At 43.1% G+C, this 26,754-nt stretch overlaps 1 protein-coding gene across 2 annotated transcripts in view; it reads left to right on the plus strand.

The window, feature by feature from the left end:
- Positions 1-26,754, plus strand: part of LOC145344208 (protein O-mannosyl-transferase TMTC2-like) — a 190,134-nt gene that overhangs the window by 160,808 nt on the left and 2,572 nt on the right. For both annotated transcript variants that reach the window (XM_080191174.1, XM_080191175.1), the window contains 2 exons: positions 1,253-1,367; positions 14,694-14,757. In XM_080191174.1, the coding sequence (XP_080047300.1) occupies positions 1,253-1,367; positions 14,694-14,757 (179 nt within the window). The remainder of the gene's footprint in view (positions 1-1,252; positions 1,368-14,693; positions 14,758-26,754) is intronic.

A 26,754-nucleotide genomic window follows, 5' to 3' on the forward strand; every position in this document is an offset into this window, starting at 1 on the left:
TTACTATTTAAATAGCAACTGTGGAATTTCTATCAGCTCTCTTTTTTGACCTTTCATTTGAAGCTTTGATTATAAAATGTTTCGACAAACATTTCTAGAGGTGTTGTCACTGCCAGTTTGTATTTCTGTTGATACCAGTGAAACAAAATGCGGTTCATTGAAGATAAGTGACAGCAGATTTGCAATAAGAACGTATGTATAAAAGAAAACAACACTCTTCTGCATTTTTGTTAACTTAATGATACTAGCTTAAGGTCTTGGAACTACAATGCTGAATGTTAGCAGACACATTCTTAGCGCAAAAACAGAAAATGCTGGAAAATCTCAGCAGGTCTGATTGCATCTGTGGAGCAAACATAAAGCCAACTTTCTCAAAGATTCGTAGAATCCTACAGCGTAGAAGGAGGCCATTTGGCCCATCGAGCTTGCAACAATAACAATCTCATCCAGGCCCAATCCCAATAACCCCATACATTTATCCTAGCTAGTCCCCCGACACTAAGGGCAATTTCAGCCAGGCTAATCCACCTAACCCGCACATTTTTGGACTGTGGGAGGAAACTGAGCACCTGGATTAAACCCACGCAGACATGGGGAGAAGTGCAACTTCCACACAGACAGTGACCCAAGCTGGGTTGCTGGCACGGTGAGGAAGCAGTGCTAACCACTGTGGAAGTTTTGAGTCAGGACATTTTCCTCTATGTACTGTATGAATGATATGTTTTGCCTGTGTAGCGTGCAAGAAACAACACTTTTCACTGTGTCCCAGTATGTGGTAATAATTAATCAAATCAAATTTAGTAACTCTTATTTAGAAACTTGGAAGAACACACACTGCTTTTAAAACACATGGATGGAATTGTCCTGTCCCGCCCTCCATGAGAATCGTAGCGGGCAGGGACGGACCATGGAAAGGTTTGTTGACCTCAGGTGGGATTTTCCAGTTTTGGGGTGAGCACGGTTAGAAAATCCCACCCTTATAAATAACCTTAAAATTTGGATATGTGACAACTGGGGATAGGGAGTCCCTGGTTTTGCCCCGGGTCATTTGACTAGTAAGAAACAGAGGTGTTGTCCCTTGCAGGCCAACCAGGAAGCTTCTGGAAACAATAGGGTTTGTAGCTCCACCATGTTGGGTGAGGCACTGGCCCCAGGTAAGACAGGATGATAATTGAAGAGGAGTTAAGGTTGTCGATTCCAGTGGTCTTCTTCTGTTCCTAAGAAAGTCTTGCATTTTTATGTTTTGTCACAGGTCAGTTTCTGTTGGAGGAATCGCGTCTGGTGGAAGCTGCTCAGATGGCGGAGAGAGCAGCTGAACTGGACAGTACCGAGTTTGACGTCGTCTTCAATGCAGCTCACATGCTCAGGTTCGAACTTTCCTACTAGCAGATTGCATCATGAAATGCATTTTAAATTGGGCCATTGGACACCATGGATTCTGTTATCTGACATAATTTGGAGGGAAAATAAGCATTTTTCTTTGGGAGCTAATATTTCAATGTGGCAGACTTTCAAATCCATTTAAAGAGTTGCAGCATCATGCCGTAATTCTGTATCCCTCTGTGCCTAATTTAACTTGAACGTCTTGTGTGCTGAAGCATTTTTTAGAAAAACATACGGACTTGATCCGAGTGACCTTGCATAGCACTCTGAAGGGCAGGTTGGAGTAAGTGCTTTGCTGGCATGAACTATTTGGAGAAAGGAAATGATACACTGTATACTTTTACAGCTAGTCTGATGAAGTTCACTTGTTAATGACCAAAGTTAACTTCTGTGTATAAGTTTTCACTGGCCATCAGTAAGTGGAGTGGGACAGCGGGGGCGGGGGGGGGGGGTGCATAAGAAAGCACAATTCGGGAACAAATGCATCCATTACTAACTCTTGCTTCAGATGGAGAAAATCATTTCAAATAGACATTGAGTGAGTAATCCACAACAGCATGGTCTATAAGTTAAGTCAATTCCTCCTCTTGGGGCAATAGACCAAATTTAACTTCTGCATTAATATCTGGTGCATTTATGCTTAGCGTTTGAAGAGAAAAGGAATAAGTGTTTTCTCCAAGATAAAATACACAACAGATTGACCAGTATTTGAAGGAGCAACAAAGGCTTACGTTAAAGCTTCATAATTGCTGCCATGACTGGACTGGAGCAATAACTTCTATAGAATACAGTTCCAGAGTTAACTTCTGTTTGCTTGCAAATGCCCTCCAACCATTAGATTACATTTGAAAGAATCCATTCATCTTGGATACTGTTCTAAGAATTACAGAATACTACAGTGCAGAAGAGGCCCTTCGACCCACTGAGTCTGCACCAACGCATGAAAGGCTCCGACTTTCCCATCTAAACCCACTTGCCAGCACTTGTCTGTAGCCTTGTATGTTATGGTGTGCCAAGTACTCACCCAGGTACTTCTTAAAGGATGTGAGGCACCCTGCCTTCACCACCCTGCCAGGCAGTGCATTCCAGACCATCACCACCCTCTGGGTAAAAACGTTTTTCCTCAAATTCCCCTAAACCTCCCACTCCTCACTTTTAACTTGTGTCCTCTCATAACTGACCCTTCAATTAAGGGGAATAGCAGCTCCCTATCCACCCTGTCCATACACCTCATAATCCTGAACACCTCAATCAGGCTACCCCTTGGTCTTCTCTGCTGCAGAGAAAAAACAACCCAAGCCTACTCAACCTCTTCATATCTTGAATGTTCCATCTCAGGCAGCATCCTGGTAAATCTCCTCTGCTCCCCAAAAATAGTTTGCATCTCACTTGACTTAAATGCTCTCACCTGCACATGGATATCATCAAAAGATTTAAAACTTGTAGAGGATTTAACAGGAGAGAACATTTTCCCTGGCTGAGGAGTCCAGAAGTAAGGATCATCGAGCGGGATTCCTGGGCAATGTGCATCCCTGAAACTGGAAATTCCCACCTGAACTCAACCTTTAAATGGTCTGCCGAATTTTCTGCCTCACCCGCTATGATTCCCATGGCGGATGAGATGGAAGAATCATGGAATTATAGAATCCCTACAGTGCAGAAGAAGGCCATTTGGCCCATCAAGCCTGCACCGACGACAGTCCCACCCAGGCTCTATCCCCCTAACCCCACGTATTTATCCTACGAATCCCCCTGCCACTAAGGGGCAATTGAGTATGGCCAATCCACCTAACCCATATGTCTTTCAGACTGTGGAACAGAATACGTGCAGACACGGAAAGAACGTAAAAACTCTACAGTCACCCTAGGCCGGAATTGAACCCAGGTCCCTGGCGCTGTGAGGCAGCAGTGCTAACCAGTGTGCCACTGAGCCATAGCCTAAGTAAAGGGTAAAGAGTGTAGGGCTGCTGTGAGGAGAAGACATGAATTTGAATTCTCCACTCCAGTGGCTGGTGAATGCTCAGGCGATGTGTATATTCAGTATTAAGAACAACAGACTTATGGACCCTACAGGAATGGCAGGATATGGGAGTAAGAGAGGAAAGTAAAGTTGAGGTAGAAGATTCTTATTGAATGGCTGTGCATGCTCAAGGGATCATTTGGCCAACTTCTACTCCTATCTCTATGTTATACAAAAACAGGCTTGAGCATATAACGCAGACATATCGAATATTGATCTAATTGTCAGTGAACTGTGCCTGGTATAGGCTGCATATGGTGAAATCCCACACCTCAGCATTCACCCCTTTTACATTCATCATGTTCATTCTGCATTCACTAAATAATCTTTGCAAAGTGCTCAATTTATCATTATTACAAAGCACAATACACACAGTCACTCTCCGCATAAACTACGTGGCTTCATTTATTTTCATATTCTATCAAAATGTAAAAATCTTCGAAGCAATAATAAATACTCACACAGCATAGGGAATTGTGAAAGGGGAACCTTTGGCTCTGACGTGATTTGCAGTTGCTATGAAAAAATACACTTGATGGTAAACAGGTTAGCGCTGCTAAGTCGCATGAGTACTTGGTGCTTCGTTTTAACGTCATGTGTAATGCCAGGCAGTATATTACTTCAGACCCATAACTACTGTTCCTGAAACATTACCTAAAAAGCATTGTTGATGATGAGATAGCAGTAAAATATACAAGAATATGTACATGAAATTAAATGGTAAACATGCTGGAATCTTGGAACACTTAGCTGAGGGCTTAAACACTATCCACAGCCATATTTGTGAAACGATCACCCAGAGGTCAAATAACTCCAGTGCTGACCAACCTTTAATGGTGCTGCACTCTGAACTGGGGCTGGGACAGACACAGATCAGTTTCTCACAGTCTCTGGGATGTTGCAACTGAGCTAGTGCGTAAACACGTTGAACTGACAAGATCTCCTTAGTGGAGAATTTACCAATGTTATTGCGAGGACACTCTCAACTCCACTGAAACAGATGCATTTTCTTTATGAGCTCAGGACTGTCTGCTCATGTGTCCTGATGTTGAGGAAGACTGAGAAGAAGTAATTATTTGCAGAAATTGAAAAAAAATACTGGCTATGGAAGTTAAAAGTGTCAGTGTTTGAAAATAAACCTGAGCTGAGATCATGCTGTGACCATTGTAAAGGTTTAGATTAGAGCTGCAATGAAAACAATATATTTTAGACTTTGAAGCTTCATTTATGTGGCACCACATAATTTTGGCTGCCATCTCAAAGTTAAATGGCAACAGTTGGGGGAATCAAAGTCGTGGCTAAGGGAAGCATGCCCGAGCCAAGGAAAGTAGAAAATGTTTGAATTGGGAGGCTTGAAGGCACATATTTATCCTGGCTTAATAGATGTTTCCAAAAACTCAGCAATTTGCATTCAAAGAACAAAGAAAAGAACAAAGAAAATTACAGCACAAGAACAGGCCCTTCGGCCTTCCAGGTCTGCACTGACCATGCTGCCCATCTGAATTAAAAATCCCTACACTTCTGGGGACCGTATCCCTCTATTCCCATCCTATTCATGTATTTGTCCAGACACCCTTTAAAAGTCACTTTCGTATCTGCTTCCACTACATCCCGTGGCAGCGAGTTCCAGACACCCACCACCCTATGTGTAAAATGTTTGCCCTGTACATCTCCATTAAACCTTACCCCTCACACCTTAAATCTATGCCCCCTCATAATTGACTCTTCCACCCTGGGAAAACTATTCCTAAACTAGCATAATGACACATGTACATCTTTGATTGGCGGTGGCATTTGTAGAGATGACCAACCTCCATTGAAATCAGTATCTATTTTCTAGCAAAAGCGTAACGGCCCGAATTCTCTGGCCATTTATGTAGGTGGGATTCTCCGATCCTGCCGGCGGTGCACACCACCACCCCCCCCCCCCCCCCCCCCCCACCTGCAGATTTCCCAGCTGAGTTGATGTCAGTGGGAATTCCCATTGACAACGGCGGGATAAGAGAATCCCGCTGCTGACAAACAATGTGCCATCCCCAGTGGGAAACACACGGCTATAAGCTGGAGAATCTCATCCATACATTTCAACTGAGAGCAGAGCAAAGTTAAAATTTGCAAAAGGGATGTTAGATATTATTTTTGTTCGCTGGATGCAAGTGACGTTGATAAGATGATACTTGTAACCCAATTCTAGGTATTCTGGGGCATGAAGATTCAACTGTTTAGTTGCAGGAGAGGAAGGTTAAGATTGTAGCTTTCATTCCCTGAAGGACATTAGCGAACCAGTGCTTTTTTTTTCCTGCATCCAACAATTTTTGCGCTTTTCTTTCTAATATTTGTTTACAATTGATTTTCCAATTGATTTAATTTGTGATATTTAGTTTCACAACTTGCCTTTTATTTATTAATGTCACAAGTAGGCTTACATTAACACTGCAATTAAGTTATTGTGAAAGTTCCCTAGTCACCACACTCTGGTGCCTGTTCCGTACACTGAGGGAGAATTTAGCATGGCCAATGCAGCTAACAAGTGGGTGAGATTTTACAGCCTTGCTCGAACTGAGACTAGAAAATCCCACCGGAGGTCAATGAACCTTCCCATTGTCCGCCCTTCGCCCACTCCAATTCCTGAGGTGGGCGGGGTGGTCAAACTCCAGCGAGTATGTCTTTCAGACTGTGGGAGGATATCAGAGCATCTGGAGGAAACCCACACGGAGAAAATGCAGGCGCCACACAGACAGTGACCCATACCAGGAATCGAACCCGGGTCCCTGGCACTGTGAGGCAGCAGTGCTAACCACTGCACCACCATTGCCTCGATGAGATTTGAACTCATATAAATTCCATACCCAACGCAGTAAGTTTGCCTTCTGATTTGCCACCTGTTTTAATTGTCTTATGCCGGAATCTTTCATTCTGGTGTCTAGGGCAGGATTTTCCAGCCCTTCCTGCCAGTGGAATCTCCCAGTCCCATCGAAGGTGACCCCCCCCCCCCCCCCCCCCCAACCCTGTGGCAGGTTCTCTGGATTCAGAATGGGTGAGCCAGGACAGCTGACCATGCGCCAAGGTGTGACGTTCAACTTGTGCACCCATGAGGAATTTGCCGATTGTCACAACCGGGGCCTCCATCCCCACCATTATCTTATAGAGTCAAAGATCGCTATACTTGAAGGGCACCAGACAGCCATTCACTCCCTGCAGGTCGGGGGCATCAGTCTGGCTGTCGTTCTCAATTCTGCCAAAACCCGAATGTCACGGTTCAGTGAAGCCTCCCTGGAGACTCTCCCTCGGGCCATCTGGGAAAGACTGGAGGTGCTGTTTTCCCCAGGATAGTGGGTGGAAGCCCTTCTGTCTGACCATGGCGACCTGGGCAGAGATCACAGCAGAGGTCAACGCCCATGAGACCCACAGAAGAATGGCCTAGCTTTGCAGAACAGGTGTGAATGATCTGCTGTATTCCACCAAGTTAAGTCTGCTCACTCGCAAGTGACAATCATTGGGGCATCTGAATGGCCATTCCAGCCTAAATGTTCCCATTTTCCCATCAGGCAGTGGGATGTATGAGTGCACTGGGATGTCATTCAGGAGTTTGAGTCGCAGGACTCAGCAACAGGTGGGACGTGTGCACTGAATGTATGCCAGCCACTTCATCCTCTCAATGTTGGCATCATACCCCGCCCACCAAACTTTCCGTTGCTGGTGAACCCAGAAAATTGCACCTTTTGGCCCCGAGGCTCGAAGAACGGCCTTCTCTGTTGGCTTCAGGCTCGACCTTCCGAGGCTTGGGCGGGTGTGCCAGTAAAATTCCGGCATTAGTCTCCTTACATCCTTTCCTACTTCTTTTGTTTGCAAACAACTGTCCAATTCCCTTTTAAAATAATTCAGGAGTTCTGCTTCAGTGATTGTTTATGGCAGGGAATTTCACACGTTAAAACGCCTGCTGTGCAAATAAATTTGTTTTGTGATTATATTAAATCTGTGGTCTGTCGTTATCACTGAGCACTCAAAACCCTTCATCATGTTGAACAAAAACCTTGATCCAGTCATCCGTAAACTTCACAGCTCTAATTTTTAAAAAATAGGCCTCAAGACTGGATTGCAAAGCATGTACATAAACAAACAAAGTGTGGTGAATAAGGTTGATGACGTACTAACACAAATAGTGGAGTGTGAACAGGATAAAGTGGCAATAACAAAAGCGTGGCTTACAATGGTGAGGGACTGGCCACTAACAAGGTGGCACAGTGGTTAGCACTGCTGCCTCATAGCGCCAGGGACCTTGGTTCAATTCCCGGCTTGGGTCACTGTGTGTGGAGTTTGCACATTCTCCCCGTGCCTGCATGAGTTTCCTCCCAGGTGCCCCAGTTTCCTCCCACAGTCCAAAAAGATGTACTGGTTAGGTGGATTGGCCATGCTAAATTGCCCCTTAGTGTCAGGGGGATTAGCTAGGGTGAATGCATGGGGTTATGGGGATAGGGCCTGGATGGGATTGTGATCGGCGCATATTTGATGGGCCGAATGGTCTCCTTCTGCACCTTATGGGCTGTGGGCTTCACTGGCTGGGCCAGCATTTATTACCTATCCCTAACTGCCCTTCATTTAAGGGAGCATTTGAGAGTCAATCTCATCGCTGTAGGTCTGGAGTTGTAGATAGGCCAGATCACATAAAGATGGCATATTTCCTTCCTGAAAGGACATTCGTGAGCCCGATGCCATTTTTACGACAATCGATAATAGTTTCATGGTCATTTGTAGACTTTAAATTTTAGATTTTTATTGAATGCAAATTTCATTATCTGCAATGGTGGGATTCGAACCTACATTACCCTGGGTCTCTGGATTGTTAGTCCAGTGATAATTTCATAGTGCTACAGCCTCCCCATCCATATACGTGGCTATAAAGTATTCAGAAAAGATAGAGAAGGGAAAAAGGGAGGTGGGATGGCAATAATGATTAGGGAAGAGTATTGGAAAGAGAGGATTTTCTGGCAGGGTCAAGGACAAAGTCATTGGGCTGGAGTTGAGAAACAAAAAAGGTGAGATTTCACCACTTGGGTTTTCAGTGGCACAGTGGTTAGCACTGCTGCCTCACAACACCAGGGACTCGGGTTCAATTCCCGGCTTGGGTCACTGTCTGTGCAGAGTCTGCACATTCTTCTTGTGTCCGTGTGGGTTTCCTCTGGGTGCTCCAGTTTCCTCCCACAGTCTGAAAGGCTGGCTATTGGCCATGCTAAATTCTCCCTCAATGTACCCGAACAGGCACCGGAGTGTGGCGACTAGAGGAGTTTCACAGTAACTTCATTGCAGTGTTAATGTAAGCCTACTTGTGACACTAATAAATAAATATGAAATAAAATAAATAATAAATAAAATAAATGCATGAATATAAAAAGGCAAAAATGACTTGGATGTTGGAATATGGAGTAAAATTTGATAAAATAACAAAGTTGGAAGAGTGGCAAATAATGAGGATAATAGGAGTTGCCTGCAACAAGATACAATGAGGCTAATAGAATGTGCAAACAAGCTGTGGATGGAACTTGGAACAGGAAAGTATGGAATGATGTGTTTTGGCAGAAGAGACAGAGGGAGGCAAAGCAGAGTTAATGGCACAATTTTAGGACCCTGGAATGTACTGAAGATCAGAGAGACCTTGGTTATCCATAGATTGCTGAAGGTGGCAGAGTAGGTGGATGAGGTGGTTAAGAAAGTATATGAGATACTTGCTTTCATTAGCTGAGACATAGAAAACAAAAGCATGGAAGTTATGCTGGAACTGTATAGAAACCTAGTTAGGTCACAGCTAGAGTACTGCATTCAGTTTTGGTCATCACATTCTAGGAAGAATGCAATTGCACTGGAGGGGGTGCAGAGATTTATCAGGATGTTGTCTGGGCTGGAGGGTCTGAGCTATGAGGAAAGATTGGATATGCTGGCACAGTTTTCCTCAGAGTGGCGATGGTTAAAAGGGAACCTGATAGAGGTGGATAAGATGATGAGGGGCATAGGTAGGGTGGATAGGATTATATAGGTAGGGTGGATAGGAAGGCACTTTTTCCGTCAGTATAGGAGTCAATAACCAGGGGGCAGAGATTTCAGGTAAGAGAGAGTTGAGGAGAAACTTATTCACCCAGAAGATGGTGGGACTCTGGAACTTGCTGCCTGAAAGGGTGGTTGAGTCAGAAACTCTCCTAACATTTAATAAGTATTTAGATATTCACTTGTGCTGCTGGAGCTGCCAGGGCCATGGGTGATTCTATAGAGTGGCAGGAACAGAGAGACCTGAGGATGCATGTGCATTGATCTTTGAAGGTCCTTCCTACCTATTATCTGATTGTACAGGACTGGAGCATAGACATGATGGGCTGAATAACCTCCTTCTGTACTGTAAATAACTCAATGACTCTTAGTTTTTTGTGTTGCTCTCCATAAGCGTAAGACTGCATCCCTGGTAAATCTGTAGTGAATCTATGCTGCACCTTTTCCATTGTGTTTATAAACTCCTGACAGTAACTAAAACTGTGTCTAAAACTCCAACTGTGATACCAAAACTCCAGTTGTAGCATAACTAAGCTCTGGTTCAAGTTTAACATTATCATCTCGCTTCTGTAATCTTATCCCCTAGCTACAAAACCAAGGATTGTGTTTGCTGGTTTTCTGATCTTAACCATGTGTGCTATCACCTTTAAGGTGTATTTTCATATCTGGGCCACTTTGGTTATTCTTTTCCATTTAAAGTCTTATTATTCAAAATGTATTTCCATCTCTGTTCTTACTTGCACATTGTTTAATTCATATGTTTCAACATTGAAATGCCATCTATCCGCCTAGCTTGTTCGTTTATTCATGCCCCTGGCAATCTTTGCCACAACCTCAGTTTCAGCTCATTTCAACATTTTCCCTCTATTCTTTGATCCAATTCACTATATGTATGCTGCAGGAGGCAACTCTAACACTGACCTCTTTAGCAGGCCACTTGCAACATACTTTCACTCCATGCCTCACAGCACCAGGGTTTGATTCTGTCACTGCCAGTGTGGAGTTTGCACATTCTCCCCGCGTCTGCGTGGTTTCCTCCAGGTGCCCCAGTTTTCTCCCACAGTCCAAAGATATGCAGGTTAGGTGGATTGGCCATTGTAAATTGCTCCTTAGTGTCCCAAGATGTGTAGGTTAGGGGGATTAGTCGTGGTAAATATGTGGGGTTATGCGGATAGATTGGAGGTTGGTCTTGGTAAAATGCTCTCGCGGAGAGAACTGGTATAGACTTACTGGGCCATATGGCCTTCTTCTGTACTGTAGAGAATCTCTGGTAATTCTCTGGTGAGAAACCTCTGGTGAGAATTTTACTCCCTCTGGTCTTTACTTCCTCCGCTCTCATCATCTTGTTTGAAACAGCAAGCAAGATTATTGGCGATCTGAGCATTAGATACAAAAAAAAACAAACCTGTAGGCAAATTCCACCAATGTTTGACATTGAGATATCTCTGCTGAAGTAGCAAGGTAGAATTTCAACGTGTCAGCTGAGCAAAAAACTGGCTGGCTGTTCATTATGGGGATGAGCTGATATTTAAGTCCAGTTTTACGCCTGGGTGACACAGGGAGGAATTACCCCAAGGTCTTTAGTGACAGAATAAAACTTTACTGTAATCATTTTAGCTGTGCACGCTGCTTTTAAATGATCATTAGTTAAATATTACATTTCATCAGGCTAGCAAAAGAGTTAAGGGCCTGAAATAACCCCTCAGAGGCTGGTATCCCTTCACCAAATTTCCGTCAATAACAAACTCAATTCCACTCTGAGAGTGCTTCAGGGACACAGTCAGAATGCCACTCTCATATTTACATAAAGGTGAGCTTGTCTGATTGACTAGGCAATTATGACCTCAATTAAGGAAGTCGTAACTCCAAGAAGCCAACCTCTTGGGCCTTGTTGAAGTCTTGCACGACCTGAACTGTTGATAGCTTTCGATTGAGTGCACAGATGCATCAATCTACAATTAATCTAATTTATTGTTCTAATTGATCTGTATTTGGCAACAGACATTCTGAATAATAACATTAAGCCTGACATGGTATCATTTGTTGGAAGTGGATTAACTAGGTAGTGTAACAAGATATTTTTTCTCATCCCGCTCCCCCCCCCCCCCCCCCCCCCCACCACCCCACTGCCATAGCGGGTTTACCCAGGGTGGATTCAGTGAGCCATTGGCCACCAGTGGGATCTTCTGGTCCCACCAAAATCTCCAGGCGTTCACACGGCTTGCCCTCCCTGCCACCAGGAAACTTTCTGAGGTAGCTGGGGGGCGGGGGTCGACTTCAGGGAGGGCGAGACTGGAGGATCCCGCTGGTGGGAAGGGTTGGAAAATCCCACCCAGTTGATCAATCCTGAATTTCTCCGGGAACCAGCAGCAAAAGATATTCAAATATTTCAAAGGCAATTTGTGAGATAAATAAGAATTGTGAGTGAAAGCATCTTCATGATAACTCATTAGTTTCATCTGTTTACAAGAACACAATGGAATAGCATTAATCACATATCACACAAATATATTATTATTTTCGGGGAGAAACATAGAAAGATAGCAATTAGTAGCTGAAGTATGCCATTCAGTCTTTCCAGCCTGCAATGGTATTCAACATGATCATGGCTATTCCTCTATCGCAACACCATACTCCTGTACTCTCCCCATACTCCTTGACAACTTTAGAGTCTAAAAATCTAATTAGTTCTTAAAGGTATTCGTGTGACTTTGCCTCCACAGCCTTCGATGGTAGAGAATTCCATAGTTCACTACCCTCTGAGTGAAGAGGTTTCTCCTAATCTCAGTCCTAAAAGGGCCTATCCCATATCCGAAAACTCTGACCACTTGTTCCAGATCATCCTGCCACTGCCCCCCACCCCAGGAAGAATGTCCCTGCAACTAGTTTGTCCAGTCTTTTCAGAATGTTATATTTTTCAAAAAGGCCCCCTCTCACTCTTGTAAATTCCAGTGAATACAGGCCATGTTGACCCAATCTCTCCTCATACAACACGTAGCCATCCCAGGAATCAGTCTGGTGAACTTTCACTGCACTTCATCCTCTATGGCAAATATATTGTTCCTTAGGAGACCAAAAAATACCCCAGGAATGGTCTCACCAAGGCCCCGTACAGCTGTGGTAAGACATTCTTGCTCCTGTACTGAAGTCATCTTGCAATGAAGGCCAACCTACCATTTGCCTTCCTAACTGCTTGCTGCCCATGACACTTAGCTTCTATGCCTCTGTTAGTTTTGCAAGCACTAAATGAAAACACTAAATGGGAAAGACTGCAGAGAGTCACACGTAAATACAAACTAATTTCTAAATAAAGCTGAAAAATAATCTACTCATTGATAATGTTCTCAACCAATCATTTGATTTTGATTTGATTTCTTATGTCACGTGTATTAGCATACACTGAAAAGTATTGTTTCTTGCGTGCCATACAGACAGAGCATACCGCTCATAGAGAAAAAAATGAGAGTGTGCAGAATATTATGTTACAGTTGTAGCTAGGGTGTAGAAAAAGAGCAACTTCATGCAAGGTAGGTCCATTCAAAAGTCTGATGGCAGCAGAGAAGAAGTTGTTCTTGAGTCGGTTTGTACGTGACCTCAGAGTTTTGTATCTTTTTCCCGAAGGAAAAAAGTGGAAGAGAGAGTGTCCGGGGTCCGTGGGGGTCCCTAATTATGCTGGCTGCTTTGCTGAGGCAGCGGGAAGTGTCGACAAAGTCAATGAATGGGAGGCTGATTTGCGTGATGGATTGGGCTATATTCACGACCTTTTGTAGTTCCTTGCGGTCTTGGGCAGAGCAGGAGCGATCCCAAGCTGTGATACAACCAGAAAGAATACTTTCTATGGTGCATCTGTAAAAGTTGGTGAGAGTCGTACCTGACATGCCAAATTTCCTTAGTCTTCTGAGAAAGTCGAGGTATTGGTGGGCTTTCTTAACTATAGTCTCGACATGGGGGGACCAGGACAGGTTGTTGGTCATCTGGACACTTAAAAACTTGAAGCTCTCAATCCTTTCTACTTTGTCCCTGTTCTGCATTTTATGCAGAGTCGATGCACACTTTTTCATTAAGGCTTTGTCCATTGGAAGCTATGCAGAGCAGAAAGATTTCCTACTGTGCTGAATTGATAAGCCTTGGTCAGACTGGTGATCGGGGTGCTACAGTTGGCTTCAAAGCAATGGAGGGGAAGATCAAACAGGGTTCCCATTCCCAATACAAAAAAAATACTGCGGATGCTGAAAATTCAAAATAAACATAGAAAATGCTGGAAGTACTTAGCATCTATGGAGAGAGGACCAAGTTAATGTTTCATACAAAAAATCACCAACCAGAAATGGATGCTACCAAACCAGTTGAATATCATAAAATCATAAAATCCCTACAGTACAGAAGGAGGCCATTCAGCCCATCAAGCCTACATCGACAACAATCCCACCCTATCCCCATAACACCACATTATTTACCCTGCTCATCCCCCCCCAAAACTAGGGTCAACTTAGCATGGCCAATCAACCTAACCTCCACATTTTTGGACTCTGGGAGGAAACCGGAGCATCTGGAGGAAACCCACGCAGGCATGGGGAGAATGTGCAAACTCCACACAGACAGTGACCCAAACTGGGTCCCTGGCACTTCAAGGCAGCAGTGCTAACCACTGTGCCACTGTGCTGCCCTTAGTATAGTCGCAGCATTTTCTGGTTTGATACCTGGTACTCAATGGCTGCTGCTGAAAAATGGGTATGAAGAAGATAATAGAATCTAGCTTGGTTCCAATATTCTGTACTCATATTAACATTTTGGATTCGTATGTGAGGAATGGTCATATAGACCCAGGTATTTGAAGGGTGTTAGCACTGTGCAATCACTTGTCAATGTGGCTTAGCACCTAACATCAAGGAAGGAATGGACCAGTGTGTGATGTGCATCAATATTTAATGGTGTAATCACTATCGGTATTTCAGGTACATTGCTGAAAATTACAATAACACAAATGAATTTGCACAAGAGGTGCACCGATGCTTTGAATTCTTTGGTTGTCTACACTTAAAATGCAAATTATACATGCAGCTTTGGGAAGTGTCCCTTATGCTTCACGTACAACATATGACGGGGCTTTGCCATGCAATGTTGTGTCGTGTCTTCCCTGTTTAACATCTGGTAGGACTGTCCGCTTTTCTATCTGAAATGTAAACCATTTTTATGACACGTGTCTGAAGTCAGATTTCATTTCGTTTGAAAACTGTTCTTTGTTCATCAGACAAGCTGGCCTGAATGAAGCAGCTGAGAAACATTATGGATTGGCAGCAGGACTGCGACCAAATGTAAGTGAATACAATCAGAACCAGAACTGCGACATCCCATGATTAACACAGACTTCTCCATATTACATCATCCCAGAACAATGCCCCACCCCTCCCCCCTATTAAATACATTAAAGTTACAGCTGGGCAATCACACTATGCAGGAGAGAGCTTATTGGATGCCTACAAGTATGCTGTGTGCCCTTCTCCTATTTGATATTTGAAGAATGTAAGTGAGATTGTGGTGATTTTTTTTGAAGTGCCCAAACAGGTCTAACTTTTCGAATTTGGCTCAACTCTGCTCCAAACTTATTTTCCACACAAGATTGAAATCAGATGGTGTGAGAAAGTCTCCCTGAGGGACTGCATGGTACTCAGCTTCAGATTTAGATCTGGTCCTGACTCTTTTTTAAAGTTTATTTATTAGTGTCATGAGTAGGCTTACATTAACTTGGCAGTGAAGTTATTGTGAATGTCCCCAAATTGCCACATTCCGGCACCTGTTCAGCACAATGAGGGAAAATTTAGCATGGCCAATGCGCCTAACTGGCACATCCTTCAGACTGTGGGAGCAAAATGGAATACCCAGAGGAAACCCATGCAGACATGGGGAGAACGTGCAGACTCAGCACAGACGGTGACCCAAGCTGGGAATCGAACCCGGGTCCCTGGAACTGCAAGGCAGCAGTGCTAACCAGTGTGTGACTGCACCGCTTATACCGCGATCTTTGTGTCCCTACACAATGGAATTTGCACCGTAAACCCCAAAATCTGTTTGCCCCATTTCAGTACAGAGTGGGATACAGATGAAAAAGCCACATAAGCTTTGCTATGACAGAAAGTAATATGTTGCAAAACATACTATTTAATTCAGTTGGCATTAGGACAATTTTCAGTTTAAAGTGCAGCAATACTCTCATTGAGTACCTTTGAAGATAAATGAACAGTTGATGGAGAATCTGCGGTGAAAAAAATGAGGGTAATGCACAACTAAATTATCCATTTTCAAGAAATGTCATTTAATTATGCACTTAACACATAACCATTAACAATTATGAGGTAAAGCTGTGGCTTTGTAAACACTATACACTTAGTTACAATGTGCAGTAAACAGCTATACACTTAAATGTATTTTTGTCTATAGTTGGTCGTCATTATTTTGTTCTGAACACAAGTACTTGTTACACATTAAGAAACATAACTACTCTTAAAATGTTATTCAGTGCTGACATAAACAGTTCATATTGTTTTTAGACAGTATCTGTGGGATACACTAAAAAGTGTTTTTAAAGATAAAATGGGTGTTCATGTATAAACTTTTATGAATTCTATAATTATACCAGTTACAAAAAGAGTCTGTTACATTGAATATATTGGTAAATTAAAGCAATGTTTTTAATGAGTATTATTTTTAAACTTCAGCCTGCGAATTTCCAGTCCCGCCAGCAGCGCACCCCACCCATGGGTTTCCTGTTGGGGTGGGTGATGTCAATGGGGATTCCCACTGGTAACAGCGGGACCAGAGAATCCTGCCGCTAGCAAACAATACACCACCTCCCGCTGGCGGGGATCATGCGGCTGGGAGACTGGAGAATCTTGCCCTTTGACATTAAGCTAACATGAAAATTTAAATGAAAGATGTTGTTTTTGTGATCATACTCAATCTGCATTTTCAAAGCTTCTCTGGGAAGTTTTAGTTAAGGACCTATAGAGTAATTCATGTGGCGTGATAAAACGTAAATATGGGATTTTGGTGATTTTGTTCAGATCACAAGGGCCTGTCTCACTTTTCTTCAAAGAAAACAATGGGCCATATTTTCTCAGAGTCATGGAGCTTCCACAAGTAGATAAAAGTGGCAGATGGGACCTAAGAACATAAGAAATAGGTGCAGGAGTAGGCCATCTAGCCCCTTGAGCCTGCCCCGCCATTCAATAAGATCATGGCTGATCTGAAGTGGCTCAGTTCCACTTTCCTGCTTTCTCCCCATGACCCTTAATTCCCTTGCCTACCAAAAACCTATCTACCCGTGTCTTAAATATGTTTAGCGAGATAGCCGCCACCACTTCAACGGGCAGAGAATTCCAGAGATTCACCACCCTTTGAGTGAAGAAGTTCCTCCTCAACTCCGTTCTAAACTGCCCCCCCCTTATCTTGAGGCTGTGCCCTCTAGTCCTGCTGTCCCTTCTGAGCGGGAAGAACCTGTCCACCTCTACCCTATCCATCCCTTTCATCATCTTATATGTCTCAATAAGATCCACCCTCATCCTTCTAAACTCCAACGAGTACAAGCCCAGTCTATTCAGCCTCTCTTCATAGCTCAACCCCCTCAACTCCGGTATCAGCCTAGTGAACCTGGATCCGCAAGTTCCCCTTCCATTTCTAAAAGATCCCAATCTTGCAGCTAGGTTGGGATCCTCAAATGTGAGTTCATATGAGAGGGAAACCCACATTCAGCTTGGTTGTTAGGAGTAGCTCAAACATGGTCCATTTTTTCCAAAGAAAGGACCTTGTCCTCCAGTGTGAGAATCACAAATTTGTAGAGGAGACATAAGTGTCCATGAGGTATGTAGAATTGTCAAGTCATCAAGTTATTTAAATCCCCATGTTTCAAAATAAAATTAAAAAGCCTGTCATTGTCAACAAGAATTGAAACTAATGTGTTCTGGTAATTACAATAGCTATTTCTTGTCATCAATGGTTGGCTGCTTTCCATAACGAACAATTAGGCCAGCAAGGAGGTTGTAAGTTAACAGTTTGATTGATAGTTCAAAGAAGTTATTAAAGAATTTTCTGTCGTTGATGTGAGTTTCTGAATACAAATCTTTTGATAAGGGATGAAGTGCTTGAGGGGATTTTAAAGTTTTGAATGGGCTTTCAGGAATGGGAGGTTTTAAAAATTATTCTGAAAGCTGTAATAAGTATTTGGATCTTTGTTTTATCTCAATATGGCTCTTGAGGTCTGCACAGTAAGAAGTCTGACGACACCAGGTTTAAGTCCAACCAGTTTATTTGATAATAATCCCACAAGCTTTTGGAAAAGGTGTTTCTTCACACAGCTGACGAAGGAACACCATTTCCGAAAGCTTGTGGGATTACTATCAAATAAACTGGTTGGACCTAAACCTGGTGTTGTCAGACTTCTTACTGTGTTAACCCCAGTCCAACGCCAGCATCTCTACATCTTGAGGTCTGACCATTGTTGTTACTGAATGGGTTGGAATTGAGGTGTAAGAGCGAAGCGTGGTGAATGGGGGCATGAATTGGCATTAAGTTGGTATGGAGGTGAAAATCATGTCAGTCAGGGTAGTTATTCCTGAGAAGAGTGTGCTGAGCCTGGTTTCAATTTCACAGGATTTAAAGCTAGAGTATTCTTTGGTTTAGTTGCTAGATCTGGCACCAAATTATTTATAGAAAAACAAATGTAAATAATTGAAGGAAGGATTTGTCTTCCACCAAGCTGTGGCTCAATACTCGGGTGGATGTCAGTGTCACGTAAGTCACTCAACTTGACCTATGAGTGTGGTTGGAACCTGGTGACAATCAAGGCTGCTGGGAGGCTTTAGACTTGGTTACCTGGAACATTAGAGTGGTTGCCACATTTTAAATTGACTTGAATCAATCCGTTTATCATGCTAAGGGAAAATGTCTATCAAATAGCAGATATGAAAACTGCAAAAGTATTCATTGCACTGCTACGCCTCAATGGCATCTAATTTGATGCAACTGTGTTTAAAATTTCACACCCTATAATTCTCTTAATCAGCTTTATGTTATCCATCTCCAGCCTTTGCTCAGGCACGCCTCTGAAGTTGTTATAATGTCAATGTTTCCGTCAAACTTGATTTTACTAATTCCCTCCTTGCTCAGCTCCGCCCTCACAAAATCCCAACTCAAAGGAAATTTAAAAAATACATTTCTCTGGTGTTTTTAATATGATTGGGGCATCTGGAAGTGTTTCACAGCCAGTAAATAGCCTTTGAAATATTGCCCTTATACAAGTAAGTGTGGCAGGCAATTTGCATACAGCAAGATCCCAGAAACAGCTCCGTGCTAAATGAACAGAAGTCTTTCAGTAACTTTGGAGGGTAGATAAATATTAGCCAAGACATGGGGTGATTGTCCTCAATCATTTTATATATTGTCATGGGATCGCTACATTTTTACTTGCATGATGTCTGCATCAAGCCCTATTCTTACTGAGTTCCTGTCCTCACTGATTTCCACTAGCTCCCTTTGTCCATTGTATTAAATTTATGATCTTCAATATCACCTATATCTCTGTCCATTGTTTCAATTTGGTGACAGCCTTTGGCCTAATGGCAAAACATTGGCCTCTAAGTTAAAAGGTCATGGTTTCAAACTTCCCACCAGATCCGTAGTATGTAATCTGGGCAGATACATGTTGTACAGCTGGATTACTGCAGTGTCAGAAGTGTCATCATTTAGATGAGACTTTAAACCATCTTTCCTGACAAATGTGTCCTGGTTGGCATTCACTGAACTGACTATTTCCCATGGAGAAGCTGCAGAATAATGGCACGCAGGTGTGCTCTTCTGAAATAGCAAGAGGTTAACATGACACAATAACAACTTGCATTTATCTAACACCCCTAACATAGGAGAACATTCCAAGGTGCTTCAAGGCAGCATTATTGAATGATAGGGCAATGATTGAAGCTGACATTGGAGGCGGACTTTTCCTGTCCAGCCGCCACGAGAATTGTAGTGGGGGGGTGGGGATTGGTGTGGGGGTGGGTGGTGTGCAGACCATGTAAAGGTCTGTTGACCTCGGGTGGGATTTTGCTGTCTTGGAGCGAGCATGGCTGGAAAATCTCACCCTGCGTGTCCAGAGCATAAATTCCTTCATGTGGATGAACATAAAATTCATAAAAATTAAGTTTTAAACACTGGCTGTGCCTGTCCTGTTGATATCTAGTGTCAGCGTTACAAGGGATACCCTTCAAAGAATTAGCACAGAAGATGCAGCTGTTATGCACATGGCACAGTTATAGTGCAAAGCACGGTAACATACAAAAAGCAAGATTTAGCTTTCCACCATCTACAAGGCCGTCAGGTGTGTGATGAAATACTTTGGACTCGCCTGGATGAAGGCAACTCCAACAACATTCCAGAGGCTCAATGCCATCCAGGGCAATGTGGTCCATTTGATTGGCACCCCATCCGCCACTTTAACCATTCACCTCTCCTCCACCCCACTAATATAAATAGTAAAGGTAAAATTGCCATAGTCCCAGATAACCATAGGCTGTTCTCCCCTTTGAATTGAAAAGCTGACTACTGGTGTTTTAACCTGAGGATCACCACACCTCAGGTGAGAGGCAAGATTGCAAAGGTGGAACCTTCATGAAAAACCTCAGCCAGTACAGGAATTGAACCCACACTATTTGCACCACTCTGCATCACTAACCAGCTGCCCAGCCAACTGAGCTTAACCAAGGTTATTCATGAAGGTCCAGTCTTTTCAACCTTGTCCCTCACCTGAGTTAAATCACCACCACTTAGCCCTCCCCCTCAAAAGGAGGGCAGCCTGTCATTATCTGGGACTGTGGCGATTTTCTTACCTCCGATATCCAAGGACAGCAATGTGTTCAAACTGCAAGATGCATTGAAACAACTTAACCACATTCCTTCAACAGCATTTTTCAAACACATGACCTCCAGAAGGACAAAAGCAGTAGATTTATGGGAATACACCGCTTGCAAGTTCCCCTCCAAGCCAGTCACCGTCCTGACTTGAAAATATATCACTGTTCCTTCACTGCTGAAGATTCAAAATCCTAGAATTCCCTCTCTGACAGCGCTGTGGGTATACTGACGCCACGTGAATTGCAGTGGTTCAACTGACAGCTCACCACCACCTTCTCAAGGGTAATGAGGGATGGAAACAAATGCAGGTCTGCAGCCAATAATACCTACACCTTGTGGATGAATAAATAAAAAATAACTGAGCATTCAGGGAACCTTGCTTCCAAGAGCCCAAGAAACCGATATCAGAAGCTCTGCTGCGTTTCCTTCTTCACGTTTTATGTAGCTGCCTTTCTGTTGAGGACTTCTTTTCCCACCACCACACATGTACATTATTCTGAACAGCTGCAATTGGAGGAGCCATTTCTCCAACATCTGCTAAGTTACTTTCTCTTCTGTGCCTGAAAAAGAACGCTTTGAAGTTTTGTCTGAAATGCATTAGGCAAAAAGGTTCAGTGTATTGTTACATTTTGCTTTCTTGGTGTCTACATTGAGTTCGGACTTTCAAAATACCCTCCCTTTTTTGCCTTTAATGCCATGACCCAGACAACATATGTGCTGTTAATGGGAAACCAATGAATTTGTACTTTCAAATCCAAAGCCTTATGACAAACTTTCGCTTCGCCCGTCAGAACTATGTGGGTAGTAACATTTTTCACTGTAAAATGTTTCTATCCAATGTCATTTCATACAAACAATCACAGGATATTCAGTCTAGAATTACACCTCCAGGCAAAGCACAGAAATTATAATAAAAAGGTCTGCATAGTTTGTAAATCTCTGTGGTCAGTGGAGCTTTGCAGACTGGAATCAGTTTGTTACCATTCAAATTTGTTAGATGTTATATCGTTTGTATTCGCGGGGATGCCAAACATGGAATTTTTGTGCATGCCAGACTGACAATTACCAGTCATTTTTTTTTTCATGACTCCGTGTATTACATTGAGTAACAAATATAAAGCCAGATGGAAACTACCATACGCCACACAGGAAAAATCAAAATCCTAATGAAAAAAAGTTTTAGGCACACGGTGATTGATATGACCACCCAGAAATGGACTTGGCCACGACTACGTGGCAGTTGATTGTCAATCAGTAGCTGTGGGGACTTTCTGACCCCTGCGCCTACAACAAATATAATTCAACAGACATTTTATTTGTTTGTTTACCAAATGGCACAAACTCAACAGCGCTCACCTTGCCAAGGCTGATTCTGTACCTCTAAAAATCAATGATGTCGTCTCCAAGTATATTTATTTATTCCAGTCCCAATTTCTATTCAGCTTGATTGGCTTGTGGTAAACATTTGAACAAACCTCTAAAAAGTGTTTTTTTTAACTTTCTCCCCCACCCCTTTAACCTCAGTTTCATTCTGAGATAGGTTCCCTCCACGTCTGTAGCTGATATTAACTTGGAACGGACGCAAAAGGAGGGCATTTTTTGATAACAGACTCTGATTTTCCCCAACCATCTTGGAGTTTCCTTGTTCAAGCGAGCATTGCATTGGATACGGCCTGATGATTAATTTACCCTCTTGTGGATTTCAAGGTTTTCGTGAGTTTAGCATCTTCGCCTCAATGTTGCATTTTTCTGCTCTTTTGCTCACTTTATAAAATATGTCATCCAGTGCAAGAAATGAAGCGAGTCTTTTGACCAGCAAAGCTGTAGGTGGTGTCAGTTCTTATGGAAGTCAAGCAGCAGTGGATTATTGAACTCCAACATTAATGACTGTCTTTATTGATGAGGTGAAAAGTTTCATTAGCTGCACTCAATAAAGGACAGTCTGAGAAACTTCACCAATATACATTCATTTACCGTTATATTGCTCATTAATCTTGTGAGCCACAATGCGTACAAACATAATGAAAGTGGTGCGTATCCTGGAGCAAATATAATGTCAGAGATCATTTACAATGAAAATGAACGAGCAAATCAAGTTGCAAAGAAGGCCCTGTGAATTGTGGATGTGATCAACAGGGTTTCCTATTCAGGACTTGGAGAGCTATGAATCCCTTTTGACAGCTTGTCTTAGCCACGGAAGGTGCATGGCAACAGGGTGGATAAAAATGAGAGAAATGTTTTTGGCTGGGTGGGGGGTGGTTTGGTTGATTGCGTTGTCCCAGGAACAAGGTCTTTGTGAAACTGGAGACCGGTGCTGGAAAGCCAAGGCTGGTGCGTGAATGTCTCAGATTACTAAAGATGTGACTATATTCCTCTCTGTAAACCAGCAGGGGAAATTGGCTGCACACCAACACTTCCTGTCCTGTTTGACAATGAATAAATATGGTTCCACCCCAGTAAATTAAACCACTTAAATTAAAGCGCCTTTCCTGTCGTAGCTCTACTCTTGGGCTTTAAATGCTGTGATATGACAGCACACTGGAAATAAAGTGCACATACCTACTATGTCTCAGATATATGAAGTAATTTCCTTTTACTAAAGGGCCAGGTGTTTCTAACTCCAAATGGTCAGGATTTCGCCTTGATTACTATATCAAAGCATGGTAACCATCCGCGTTTCATAATTAGGAAATGGGGATGGGGAGGATAGTGTGGGGGAGGGTAGTTATAATGCCACGTAGAAGCAGCAAAAAGCACGAGTAGCACTTTCAAGGAAAAACCTGGGCCACTTTGGGATTGAGGTGGGGAGGGAGAATATTAACTGAAGGTGAAGGAAGAGTGCAGTTTTGAATTGAAAAAAAATTAATGAAAAACTGTGGCATCTTTTAGTTGGATGGTGAAGTAACAGTCTGAGCTGGGGTGGGGTTGGAAGAAGAATCCCATTTGGAATGAGTTTGGAGGGGGGAGCTGTGTGTCAGAATGAACTGGAGGAGGTGTGGGAAAAGTCTAAGTTTGACAGGGAGAGGGGCTGATAAGAAGGGTCAGAGAAAATCATATAGTGCGTTTGGCCCATCGATTCAGCACCGACCACAATCCCACCCAGGCCCAATCCCCATAACCCCATGCGTTTACCCCAGCTAGTCCCCTTGACAATAAGGGGCAATTTCACATGGACAATCTACCTAACCCACACATGTTTGTACTGTGAGAGGAAACCGGAGCATCCGGAGGAAACCCACACAGACACTGGGAAAATGTGCAAACTCCGCAGAATTAAGGGAGTTGAAGGGGAGAAGGATGGCAATGTGAACAATGACGCGAAAGATGCAGGTTGACTTGCGGGAAAACGGGTGCTAATCTGAGCTGAGAAGAGGAAAGTAGAAAGAAGAAAATCAACTCCAGCTGGTTTGGAGGGGCTGATGTGCGGTATCAATTTGCCTGCTTATTTTACACCTGTCCTGCCTTTTATTTCCATTGTATAAAGGGTGCTGTTGGCTATATTGCTGACGATAGAATGATGCCTCAGCAATTTTTCAGAATCAGTAAGAAAAATGATTTTTCTTTCTTCATATAAAATGTTGCAAAAGACGTTGGCCCTGCATTTTACAGTCATCAGTGAAGTTACAATGCTCACTGCTGACCTCAAAGAAAGAACCAGTGACCTCTGTGGTGTGGGTTGTCAAATTCCTGGTGAATATTGATTCCAACATCAGCTCGCTGGGATCTCTGGGACCGGATTTCCAGGCTCTGTCAAGGCCGGGGTTGGGGGAGGTGACTGCAACAGGTCACCCACATAGCTCACTGAGAACCACTTAAACCAATGAAAAAAAGACCGACTGGCAATACTAGTCAACTTTCAATTCCCACAGGTGGCAGGGAGCAGTTTAGGTGTCTGGAGATGCCCTTTAGGTCACGGACCGGTTGGCCATCAGTTCAGACAGGGTTAGGGGTTCTCCCCACCTGCCTGCTTGCAGGAACAGCTATGACCTATCTTGTAGAGGTGAAGAGATGTTTCCTCCCACAGTGGTGCCCTGACTGCATTTTCTAATTTAGATTTTGAAATGTTGGAGCGTGGACACCTCCGACTAAAGCGCCACCTCCATGAGTTACCTTGCATTGCAGCCTGGCCCTCCAGCTTCCAGAGCCTGCTTGGCTGCTGGATTTATTGCTTGCCTAATTAATAGGATGCTCCCATGAAAATCACAAGGAGCCACTGACGGCCTCTGGGGACACATTGGGGACCTAGAAACAGTCCTGAATTCAGTTTTCAGCCCCCAGATGGTACATCCTGCCCTTGCTGCTTGGCAACAGTGATGTCATTGAAGCAGACCAAGCAACACATCACATTAGAGAATTCTCTCAGACAGCAAACAAGAAAGCAAAAAAGCGCCGATTATGTTTCACTTTTTTTTGACCATTACGCAAATAGTGAAGTAAAAATTGTGACAGGCACATGGTATTAAGGTAGAAGCTGAACTACCATAACCCAAATTTTATGAGGAGGCAATGGCCTGGTGGTATTATCACTAGCCTATTAATCCAGAAACTCAGCTAATGTTCTGGGGACATGGATTCAAATCCTCCCACGGCAGGTAGTGGAATTTGAATTCAATGAACAGAATCTGGAATTTAGAATCTACTAATGATTGTTGGGAAAAACCGATTTGGTTCACTTGAGTCTTTTAAGGAAGGAAGTCTTCCATCTTTGCCAGTTTTGGCCTACATGTGACCCCAGAGCCACAGCAATGTGTTTGACTCTCAACTGTCCTCCAAGGGGAACTAGGGATGGGCAATAAATGCTGGCCAGCCAGTGATGCCCTTGTCCTGTGAATGAAGAAAAAAAATTATTTAAAACATTCGTGGAATTTTTAAAAAAATCCTAATCGAGATAATTGACATTCCATAAATTCTAACACTCATTTTTTTAGGACCAGAGTGCAACAGTAGTCATGAATTTTGCACATTGCTGTGTCTCAGTTGCACATCGTTCAACATGGCCTAACTTTTTCAAGGTCTGTGCAACCTGGTGTTGTGAAACTACTTACTGTGCTTACCCCAATTCAACCATGACAACTTCACATCAAGTTCTGTGCAGTGAGCCCAGCAGCCGATAAAGCCGGCATCCATGCCAATTTAAATGATTTCAGAAGATCTCTGTCTGTGGGAATTTCAACACCGCACCCTGCGGAGTAACAAAGAATCACTGACAGCAACATCTGGATTTCTGTGTTGAATAGAATATGTGACGGTGATAGAAGCTGCTCTCAGTCTCACAGTTGGAATGATAATGACCACTGCAAAATCCCTCAAGTCTACCAAGAAGATGAAACTTGTTCATTGAGCATTTGTATCTACCTTCACTCTTCCATAACTTAGGCACCAGTCTGGTGCAGTGGGTAACAAAATGTTGAATATACCGCAGTTTATGTTACGAGGCCATGTAGCACTGCACTTGGATGTAATTCCTTGTTCTGATGTGCCGTAGGTTTATTCCCAGGGCTGGTACTGAAGTGTTTTTGTCAACTTGAGGCTCATGTATTGCAAATATGATTTCAGTTTGCAATGTCTTTTTAATGGAAAGTTGAACTGGAAACAGTGTGCCTTTTCAACGTAGAGTAAGCAACTCTTCATCTTCCCTGCCTGGGTGATTATCTAGCAATGCAGCTCACTGACGTTGTAGAACAAACCAGATATCATTTCATTTCAACAAGATGAAATCTGGTTGTGTTCTACAATGGATGGATGACCAGTTTCACATTGCTGGATTGTCACTCAGGCAATGGCAGTGAAAATATACTCCACAAACTTTGTACGTAGATAATAATGTGTCCTAAGTGTCTGCTGTTCCTGAAATATAACTGGTAGCCACATTTAAAAGTCAATTGATTTTGGATTTTACAAAATACTCTTTGAACTTTCACATTGTCATGGAATAGAATAGTATCCCTGCAATGCAGAAAGAGGCCATTCAGCCCATCAAATCTGCACCAATTGTCTGAAAAAGTATCCCACCCAGGTCCTACCCTCTGTCTATCCCTGTAATCACAACCAATCTATCCATCTTTGGACACTAAGGGGCAATTTAGCATGGCCAATCTACCTAACCTGCACATCTCTGGACTGTCAGAGGAAACACAGTAAGAAGTCTCACAACACCAGGTTTAAGTCCAACCAGTTTATTTGATAGTAATCCCACAAGCTTTCAAAAACGGTGTTCCTTTGTCAGGTGTATGGAAGGTTCTGGTCAGAGAAGGGCATATAAAGACACACAGTTTACAGAATACTGATTAGAATGCAAGGTTAGCAGGTTAGCTGCAAAGGCTTGTATTCTAATCAGTATTCTGTAAACTGTGTGTGTCTTTATATGCCTTTCTCTGACCAGAACCTTCCACACACCCTGACGAAGGAAC

The sequence above is a fragment of the Carcharhinus amblyrhynchos genome, chromosome 6 (genome assembly GCF_965287045.1).
Source record: "Carcharhinus amblyrhynchos chromosome 6, sCarAmb.v2.hapA, whole genome shotgun sequence".
NCBI lineage: Eukaryota > Metazoa > Chordata > Chondrichthyes > Carcharhiniformes > Carcharhinidae > Carcharhinus > Carcharhinus amblyrhynchos.